Source organism: Ptychodera flava, chromosome 19 (assembly GCF_041260155.1).
Source record: "Ptychodera flava strain L36383 chromosome 19, AS_Pfla_20210202, whole genome shotgun sequence".
Classification (NCBI taxonomy): Eukaryota; Metazoa; Hemichordata; class Enteropneusta; family Ptychoderidae; genus Ptychodera; species Ptychodera flava.
The window spans coordinates 11,210,257-11,221,200 of NC_091946.1; the positions used below are offsets into that span (position 1 = coordinate 11,210,257).

General features: G+C 37.5%; 1 protein-coding gene across 1 annotated transcript; it reads left to right on the forward strand.

Annotated features, from left to right (window-relative positions):
• The first annotated feature begins 1,708 nt into the window (after nt 1-1,708).
• LOC139118971 (acid-sensing ion channel 1-like) lies at nt 1,709-9,612 on the forward strand. The gene is made up of 6 exons (XM_070682569.1): nt 1,709-1,806; nt 5,613-5,780; nt 6,664-6,870; nt 7,438-7,559; nt 8,703-8,884; nt 9,418-9,612. Exons 1-6 carry the CDS (start codon nt 1,709-1,711, stop codon nt 9,610-9,612), a joined length of 972 nt encoding a protein of 323 aa, XP_070538670.1.
• Nucleotides 9,613-10,944: the final 1,332 nt, after the last annotated feature.

The window sequence follows — 10,944 nt, forward strand, 5'->3', positions numbered from 1 at the left end:
ATTTCTATATACTCTGGGGAGGATCCTCGAGAGCAAACAGTTGCTTCGTAGACTTTGACATTTCGTAATTTATAGTACATTTCTTAGTTTTTTTTGTTTTATGCATGTCTGTATGTGTGACAGGGAATTTTACATTCACTACTGACGATTGCCAGAGTCTTTGGAATATTTCAGCGAGTGGTAAAATTAGTTTTAAGTTCTTATGCAGGGTCAGGTTAACAGAGTCTGCGCGCGCATACCAGGAAAGTTGTCGGACCTTTCGGTGGGATCGACAATATTTTAATTGGCAGCCGAAAAGACACAATTACACACTCCTTTCCCGCTGAAAATATATATGATTACTTTATAATGTAAATAGTAGCGGGATTGGAAAAACGATACGATCAGCTTTACGGTTCTCTTCCACAACTTTGAAAAGCCATGCTTGCACAGCAAAGCCGCCATTAAAGAATGAATCTTCGATCAAATCGTATATTGCGCTGTACACACTCCCGTCCGAAATCTTGTAAATATGCGATATCCTAAAGTGAATTCGCTTTATAACGTCGACCATAATGTATATTTAATGTTTCGCTAGCTTTAAGGAGATGTGCACCTTGAAAGGTAAAGACAAACTTTTGCTCAAACTTTCCTCCATGAAACTTTCAACTATTTTCTTGCCCATATTCAAATGTCTAAACAAAATAATACCAGGGATCACCGTACGAATTTGGAACTACAGAAACAAATTGTATAAAACTTGCCGACATTAAGAAATCGAAATTGCCGCCATCCTACTGTTAAACCTATGGAAAAATATAAAATTTTCGATTTTTGAAAAAAACTAAGATGGTAATTTTTTCGCTCAGAGAGCGTCAAAATGAGGCTTAAAGAGTAGTACACCAATAAATTATTGTAAAACTTTTGAGGGTCAGAATATCACATATAAACGTTATCCGTTACCCAGCCCTTTAAACAGGTAGAGTAAACAATATCTTAATTGCACCTCTTGTGCTGGGGTGTGATCAAACAATCGACATCCTGTCTAATGTCGCTGGCTACATATGGTCGTCTGTTATTTTTATACTTATGAGAAATTATCGGGCAAACGTGTTGTGTTTGCTTCTGGGACCCTGGATGTCGTAGGATAATACTAGTGCTAGTGTTCTAGCATGCTAGTATTCACACATTTAATTAAAATGTTCAAAATTCTGGCGGCGCTTCTGCAGGTTTTAAAAAATGCATTACTGCAAAGGGCGGGGGTGCCAATTACTGATTGTGCAAGTGTTTATGGTGCTTACAGTGTCTTCTGATCTATGTCGCACAGATTAACGGGCTTGTCAGGAAAAGTGTGTTCCACTATCGCATGCCTCAATGTAACGGCACAGTCGCTTTGGCATTTATCGTCCCATTGCAAAGTAGCGCGCCGTAACTGATCAAATAAAAGCGAATTTACACAGCAATGCACATGTAACCAACGACGTTCGGGGTGATAGATGATGGCACGTTTTATCAGTCCCGTAAACTCACCTATCTTGAGGGCTCATTCCTTAATAATGGTCACCGGATATAGACAGGATGAAGCCATTTCCCTTTTGTTCGGCGTTGTCAATGGAAATGTATAGCAGACCGCCATTTGCAATTCAGACGCTTTTGTTGAAGAATTAACCGATCGGAGGACAAACCACATTTAGACGACAGTACGTGTCCTCTACGTCTATGTTCAGCCATGGCTTCTGAGGACACGGCCTCCACTTCGTTTGCAGACGAGACAAGTATCGGCGGGATCAAGTACGTTGGTGACAGGGAATCGGCCAGTTTTAGAAGGTAATCAACACATTCTCAATTAAGAATCCTAAGCTGCAGTATTGAACTCTGATGAGATGGATATTATAAATCCTCTTGAATCTTGCAGAAATGGTTGGACGAAGGCATGAACCCGTTTGTCAAGGATAGAATCACTTGCGTTCATCTGGGCATCATACGCTTCAGTAAAGTTTTCAGTCTTCACATTGATTATATCAGAATATGATACAAGATCTTGTCTCATTCTTCGTAGGTTTTGGATGGCTTCATTGCCAACGTATCATCTTACAGATTTTGTGTATAATCATAGACAATACAAGCGAGATGCATGCTTTCATTCCGCCATGTACAAGGCCCTTAAATAATATAGTTTGTAGTTTACATGACAGAAGATGAGAGGAAAATACCATCAGTTTTGTGTGGTAGAGGTTTTAATATCTCAACATAAAAGCAAATATAGTGTTTTGGAATTCCTGAATCTACTAGCTATAGTTTTCCTGTTCAATTCCCAATCGATATTTACAGCTGATATGACACCCTGTGCTGTTTTCACTAAACATTGACGGAAAGTTACTGGTATATTTTCTGACACTCAGATGCCAACATACGGTCAATGACTTACATATACTACACACACGATTGGAACTAATTTGAGATAATTGGATGGTGAAGTAATGCCGATTTAATCTACAAATGTAATCTCATCTGCTTTTATTTTTACATTACGCTCTTGTTTTTATGAGTAATTTGTATTATTGCAACATTCAACTATCTAGCACCTAACACTTTTGAGGAATTTAAAAAATGTGAAAATCCACTTACGCCAAATTAGTTCCAATCGTGTTTACATTGATACATACATAAGTAGTACGTACATAGATACATACATGCATAATTACATAGATACAAAGATACAAACAAACAAACAAACAAACAAACAAACAAACAAACAAACAAGCATACATACATACATACATACATACATACATACATACATACATACATACATACATACATACATACATACAATATTGCATACATACATACATACATACATACATACAATATTACATACATACATACATACATACATACATACATACATACATACATACATACATACATACATACATACATACATACATACAAAGAATTGACATTTAGACAGACACAGACAGACGAAACGACAGACAAACAAAGACAGACATGTAGAACGGTATTTTTTATGATATATGTGTGCTATTAATGACATTACATCAGTAATAGGTTGAAATTTTGTTGTTTTCAACATCTAAACGCAAGGCAATCATAGGATGAAACGCTTCATTAATATTGATGAAAGCGTCTTTAAATGTTGCATTTGCTCATTTTGTTCCTTTGATCAAGCGCTTTTAGAAGTCGCTAGCGCAGAGCGGAGGGACAAAACCGTGCATGTTTGTAATAGAGAACACTGAAAACTTGGAACAGAGTTCAATACCATAGAGGATAAACATACATAAAAATCCTCATACAGAGTCATCCGTGTATATTACGGATATTACATCGACTATCTGCTCCAGAATCAGTATGAATAGATGCCTTTGTCAATATCGCCATGGAAATAGTTACCTTCAATCGTGTCAAAATTGTGTTAAAAGCAAGAGCATGTATAAAAACGATATCCACTGAACCCAACCTATAAATTCGTTAATGTTGACTTAAGTTATGATCATCAAGTTTTTTTCGATCGTAATTAAGAAGATCCCGATTGATTTTGTTTGAGAAGTTTTATGTACAGGAAGCAAACCTTGACATTTTAGTTTCCCGGCACAAAGTGAATCATTTCATGTTGTAGATGCTGCAAGCCGTAGCCGTGTTTCGTAGAACAGCCATATGCACAGCGGTACCACATTTGAACAGATAACTCAAGCACTATCGAATCTTTTTCGACCTTTGAATAAAGTAGTTACTTGTCCCTCGAAAGGTTTCTATTTTAATTACTTTCTGAATTAAATGCGAAATGGGATACCTAAGCGTGGGAAGCCAATAAAAGTTATTGACCAGTCTTTCAATTTCTTTCATAATTACATCGCGCCCACAATAAACAATCACATTTGGTGGACAGTAGCTTTTTTGTAAACATATTTTACTGATCATAAATAAATGTCCTGTTCCATGCTCGAGGTTAGCAGACTGATAAATGATGTATTTATGAACGTACTTCTTAATAAGTTTAAACGTATTGAAGTATTTAAGTCACGCTACTGCCGACCTGCAGCATGGTAAACAAGTAGGCCAAAGTTTTAAACAGACACCTTCTACATTCTATCAAAGATTGGTGATCGAAGAGAAACTGTGACATTGCTCTCAATGAGATATGCCATTGCTTTCGCAATATTTGCATAATTCCCTGGAGCCATATTTCAAAAGGAACTCTCTTCTGTTTGCATCGAAATTTAGCGATTAGCTTAAGTTTCCAAAAGCAAACATTTTAAGTTAACATCACACACGAACGATTAATTTTACGCAAAAGGCAAATCTGGTTGTCTTTCTCTTCAACACTTTAACGAATGAAATTGCCTCACCACAATCAATCGAACAAAAGTCAAAACAATGGTTTGAATGTACAGTTCTATCTCTTTGATTTGCGGGACACAATCTGCGACTTATTGCGACCACAAATATATGCACAATGTACTTTGTACATATTTCTCTTCTACCCCTACTTCGCAGCCGAAACACTTTTTAGTAGCCAGGAAAAGAACGTTAAACTATGCTAATTTCACTAAATTATGTGAAAAACTCAGACAGTTTACATTGTTTTCCTGGCAACTAAAATATGTTTCGGCTGCGAAGTAGGCTATTCGTATTTCCTGGTGATTTAGGTTCTTTACTCAACATTTTGTAAGGAGAAAAGGTCAATAACTGAGAGTAGGTAAATGGCATTTGCCAAATTAGCCACGGACAAGAATTAAGGCAGTGAGTGCTTCTGGGAAAACATGTTCTCACACGTAAAGTTTAAAAATATTTGCATTGGTTGACGCTTGTTTGAAGTCGTTGTTAAGCCTTTGAAACTCTTGCAGGTTTTACCGCCGTGTTTTTTGTGAGAATCGAAAAATAATTTTTCCGCTGACCAAAGTAAAGGGGCCGTGAATTAGAAATACCGGTCACTTGTTTGTAATTTTATTCTCTAAACCAAATATGCGCACTAGATCCATGAGTTTTATTTCAGCCCATGGACGACAATGATTTTAATGTTTCTCTAGGGCAGTTTAGGGAAGTTAGAGCAAAAGTCTTGAACTAAATGCAACACGATTGGAACTAATTTGGGATAATTGGATTTTCATATTTTTCAAATTTCTCAAAAGTGTTAGGTGCTCAACAGCTGAATGTTGCAATATCGCAAATTACTCATTAAAACAACCGTGTAATATAAGAAGAAAAGCAGATGAGATTACATTTGTAGATTAAATCGACATTACTTCACCATCCAATTATCCCAAATTAGTTCCAATCGTGTTATGCTGTTTCGAGGTGCGTGTTACATTCAGTGTTTATGAATGGAGGTTTAAAAAACAAAGTGTACACCGTGCCCATACAAACAGGATTTCAAAACTAGCATCTCATCGGATAATGCACGTGCGTAAAATAATCCCTGAGTATTATTACCGTCCGCTTTCTTAGAGCGGCAGTCCTCAATCCATTGTTGGCGTTGTTGACCTTGACTGTTTATGTGATTTCAATACTTTGTTCCTATTTGAAAGTTGTGCACAGTTAGACAATTGGCTCAGAAGCTGATTCATAATCCGGCCCTTTAAGCTGCAAATATGTCTGTCGTCATTGCATAGGTTCCTCTGGCTGCTAGTTGTGCTTGGTGCGGCTACTGCACTCGGTATACAGTGTCACAACATAGTAACAACGTTCATGATGAAACCTGTCTCCGTTAACATTGAACGTCTGGAAGTCCCTACAATGCCCTTCCCTGCCTTAACGTTCTGCAACAACAATCTTATCAGGTAAGCGAGGCTTTTCTTGCGTACGCCGTACATCTACAATAATTACTGTAACTATCTCACGGTGTAATGTTTGTAAAGTCCATAAAGGGTAATCGATATTTTTTTGTAATAGTGCTTAGGCAAAGCAAACCCCCAGTTATACGAGAGTCAATAAAGAATATTTGAGAATATTACAAGAAATTTCGATGTCAAACATTATGATGTAAATTGTTTACCCCCAGTCTTGACTGGTAAAATCGATGTTTTGATCAGCTTTTTTCATGTTCAATAACAAGTTGTAGGCGAAAGAAACATTTTCTTACAAAAGGGGAAAACATTAAAACCTCATGAAACTGTAACGTTTTGCATTATATTCCCAATTTCGCTTGTAAACCAAAATGAGTAACCATACAGAACTAACTAAAGGACAGCCAATAATTCTTAATTTATAGTCTAGTACATGAATTGCACGTGCAAGTTTGAACACCATCAATAATATACGGATACCCAAATTCAATATGACCACTACGATGCAAGTTGCGAAAACATCAAAGTGGCGGACAGAGAGAATATATTGTTGATCTTCACTGAGACATGTTTCCATACATTAGAACAAGGCACTCTATGTTGATATGGAATTCTCTGGTCTAAAGCTTAAACAGCAATATTGGCGGGAACTTTAAACCGGAGTTTAAAATGTTACAATACCTTGCCCATCTTGTTACATCAAATCAATGTTGTAGTAAAATAAAATGCCATTTCACGTAATTTATAGAATTCCAAGAATGTCCGAAAAAATTACAATAAAATTCGATGTCAACTTACAAAAACGATTTAAAGATAACGGGCTTTTAACAAAACCAACATTTCGAATTCTTTCAGTTTCCAAACTTTTGTTTTACAGGAAATCCCTTCTCGCCGAGAATTCGGGATTTTTAAACCTGGAGATCTCACAGCGAGTCGCACAAACTGTCTTTAGCCGAGAATACATGGGGATCGACAGGTCTACCGATCTGGACTATCACAACGCCGACTACGGCGTCCAGTTCGGATCGGATTTACTCGGCTACATGGAAGCAGTGGCCCACAAAACAGAAGATGCAATCCTCTGGTATGTATCTTGATCGACCTCACACTGCTACTTTACCAAAATATGAGCCTTGAGTGAGTTCTACTTGAAATAAATGTTTTAAAGTATTTCTCACCATTTAAGGGGTTGTGCTTTTTTTATGAAAGTTGCCGTCATCGTGTTTCGTCGCTTATTCCAATGTTCAGTACCAAAAGAAATAATCACAATATGCTCTTATCATACTAATAATCAAGCGTGCATGTTAAAAACTAGAAATCTAAAACGCAAACAATTTGGCGAAAGACGATAATAATTTGATGATAATAAAATAAGTGCTTTAAAAAGCATGTCTCGGTATCTTTCATTTCGAGACAATTCTTTAGAAAAGCTAATTGAGAGTATCCTTTGGGATACACGCCAGAACACTTTTTGTTGAGACAGTTAACATTCCAAGGTTGTATCCATGGTTACCTTGCTAGGGAGGCAATTCTAAGGCATTTCAATGCCTCTAACGGACTTCATTAACATCTTCCGTATTAATTGACGGTAAAATTACATTTTATAGATCTCTGACATAATCTTCGATCGTCTTCCTTTAATTTGCACCAGGTGTCGTTGGCGAGGTGAAAATTGCGGCCCAGAGAATTTTACAAAGACAGTCACAAATTATGGTGTGTGCTTCACATTTAATTCTGGAGAGTCCGGGGAAGTACACAAAGAGTACTCGGCAGGTACGTATTGGCACAGAGAAACATAGACAGAGTTGCACTGCTTGCATGCCTTTTGTTCCATGGTCGTCTCGGTAGACTATTGGCTTTTCATATTAAAATGAGCTTCAAAGGTGTTAAACTTTTTGGAGGCTTTGTTTGTGGTTGATAATTACACGAGATTATGCGACAAATACGACGAGATGGCATCGTACTGCCAGTCGCGTAGCAACCATAGTTACTTTGTGAGCTCTTAGGCCAGAAACACTGCTTCACGCCGATCAAAACATAACACGCCAGCAGTTTCATAAACATGTCCTTCCTTGACGCACGTGTAAAAGACGGTATGACTGACCGTAAACCATTGAGTAAAACCAGAGAGTATCGATAAAAGACTTTCAAATTTGGTTCAAACACACTCATTATATATTCATAAAAATATGAGAGGAACTTTTAAAACGGCAAAACTCACTTTCCTGAAGCTCAAAACACTCCCGTTTTCGCCAGCACGTCAATTCCGCTCAGCACCACACGACAACAACAACACAAACTTTGCTGAACATACTTTCGCTTAACAATTGGTGAAAATCCGAAAATTACCGAAGGATGCATGGTCGGCACTCTTCGGAAAAGAGAGGCGAGAGCAACCTGAGGCGAGGCGAACATGGATGGGTTACGTAACCGCTTCACGCCTTAAACAATACCCGTTGCCACTCTGTCCATGTTCCTCTGTGGTATTGGGAAAGGGACATAGAATATATTCGTTGCTTGGTTACCTTGGCGATATTCGCCGCTTAACTGAAAACAGATTCATTTGATAAATTTCAAAATGTGTTACGTTACTTTGAAAGCATGTCACATTGCGTTTAGATACATTCCTAAGGTAGAGTAATAATGGCCGTTCCTCATGCGTTTGTTGTTTTGGAAACATAAACACTTCCCTCTAGTCAGAAATACCAAAATATTACGGAAGTTTTCTGCACACGTGCGAGCAAACTGGCAAACATGCAAACACACACACAACACACAGAGTTATATTTTTCAATAATGATTCAACTGTGTTGTGACGCTGAGTTAAATGCTTTCGCGGCTATCGGTAGACAACTGTGTATGTTATAATCTATAATGATATAATGTCTCCTATATATATGTACTGATAAAATTAAGGTGAACGCCATGGCCTCATGGTTTATCTTAATGTGGAGTTAGCAGACTACATAAGTGGTCCGCGAGATACTGTTGGCTTCAAAGCCATGGTTCACGACCAAGGAGATGTTCCAAACATCGAGGACCTGGGATTTGCTCTTTCTCCAGGGATGCATACTCTCGTAGCATTGGCACCGAAAAAGGTTTGAACGTTAGCTATAATGTTATGGAACCGTTGATCAAATGAATGGCATGGTGCTGCATGATATATCACCACTTGCGGCTCTGAGATCCAATTTATCATGGCACATTTATGCTGTTCAACCTGATGATCACGTGATCAGCTTCATGCCCCTAAGTTCACACCCCTCTGCATACACATGAAATCGACCCATGGCTTCTTCCAATTTTGCTAAGTGTCATGTTACAGTGACTCACTTATCACCTTACTAATACATCTGTTCTGTGTTTGTGTGTGTGTGTGTGTGTGTGTGTGTGTGTGTGATGCATTTTGCTTTATTCCATTGGTCCAGACGTATACTCCTCCTGACAACATAGCATGTTTCAAAGTGCACGCTCAAGCATCACGTGAAACTCATCAAACTGCAGTAACAAGTACAATGCCAGGTTGCTGTACAGAAAAATATACGAACTCAAGCTTAACTCTATGTTCGTTTAAATGTCTAGATCCAAGTATAAGGCGGTTTCTACCCACCTTTCCTTCCTTAAACCGTAGGAGGAGCTCCTACCCGAACCTAAAGGTCACTCTAAGTGCATCACGAAGACCAAGGCGAGGATGAAATACTTTGATGACGACTACTCCAGGTCGAAATGTAACATAGAATGTGTGACGTCATACATTTTGGACAAATGTGGGTGCAGATACTTCTATATGCCAGGTAACGAAGTTCATTATTTCTGGAAAGTTTAAAGAAAACTGATTTTGATGCGAGAGGAGAGAGTCAGAGAAAATTACAAAGTGGTTTGGCACGTTTGAGATGTTATGTTTTATTGAGGCTAAAATTAGGTACAGCAGAAAGGTCTAAAACAAATCAGAATTACTGCTTTTAAAGCGATAACTGTGCCCTTACATTGTAGTGTAAGTTTTTTCTCAACTTCATTAATTATTTGCACAACAATACAGCTGACAAAGTACCCTCACGTATTAAAAAAGTACCTTCATATGTATGTATGTATGTATGTATGTATGTATGTATGTATGTATGTATGTATGTATGTATGTATGTATGTGTCTTGATAGGTAGGTAGGTAGGTAGATATATCGGCATGTATATGTGCAGCCAGGCATGCATACATACATACATACATACACACATACTCATACATACATACGTACGTATGTAAGTACATATTTACGGATGTACTGACTAGTCTTGAAGACACTTTGAATGCAATTCTTTCTTGACATATTTGACGATAGATTGTTGCAAAAAAATGACGCAATGACGTCAAATAATTGCAGCATTTCTCACACAATGCGTATCATATATTCACAGGTGACGCACGATATTGCCTGCCAGAAGAACTTGGCAATTGTTATTTTGAAGCGAGGGGTAATATCAATAATACTAATTAAAATTTAATGTATGTGTTACTTTGAAGCGAGGTGTAGTATCAATATACTTAAGAGTAAATATATCATCGTCAGCATAATCGTCAACGCAGTCATCAACATAATCATCATCGTCGTATTCGTCATCACAATCATTATCATATATTGCCTTATTGGTGGGAGCAAGAGCTACGCTCTTCCAAGCTATGAATTCTGAGAAATAAACTGAGCACGAAACTTTAGTAACGTTTACGTTTACTGAAAGCCTAGATATTTGCAAGTGCTTTGATTTTTATTTTTTATGATTGATAGATCGATTGATTGATTTTTCGATAGGTTATTCAAACTTAGTGTGAGTATTTGCAAATAAATAGCTATGCTTTCAGAAAATATATACTTTAATAGGCTTAGGAGTTCAGTTTTTTTCACAGAATTAATTTTTCGGGCCAAATTCTTGTCCAGGAACCATATACACTTCAGATGATCAAATTCAGTCAATTTGATACATTTTATCGTTAATTGCTTTTCGACCTACATATAAATTGGATGAGTAATTATTGTTGACCAGCCCCTTCAACAATATGCATGTATATGCAATTTTTGAGTGAGTGATTTTAATGATTAACGGCTCCCTCTTTCGGGCCAATTCTTGTCAGGAACCATGTACACTTCAGATGATCAAATTCAGTC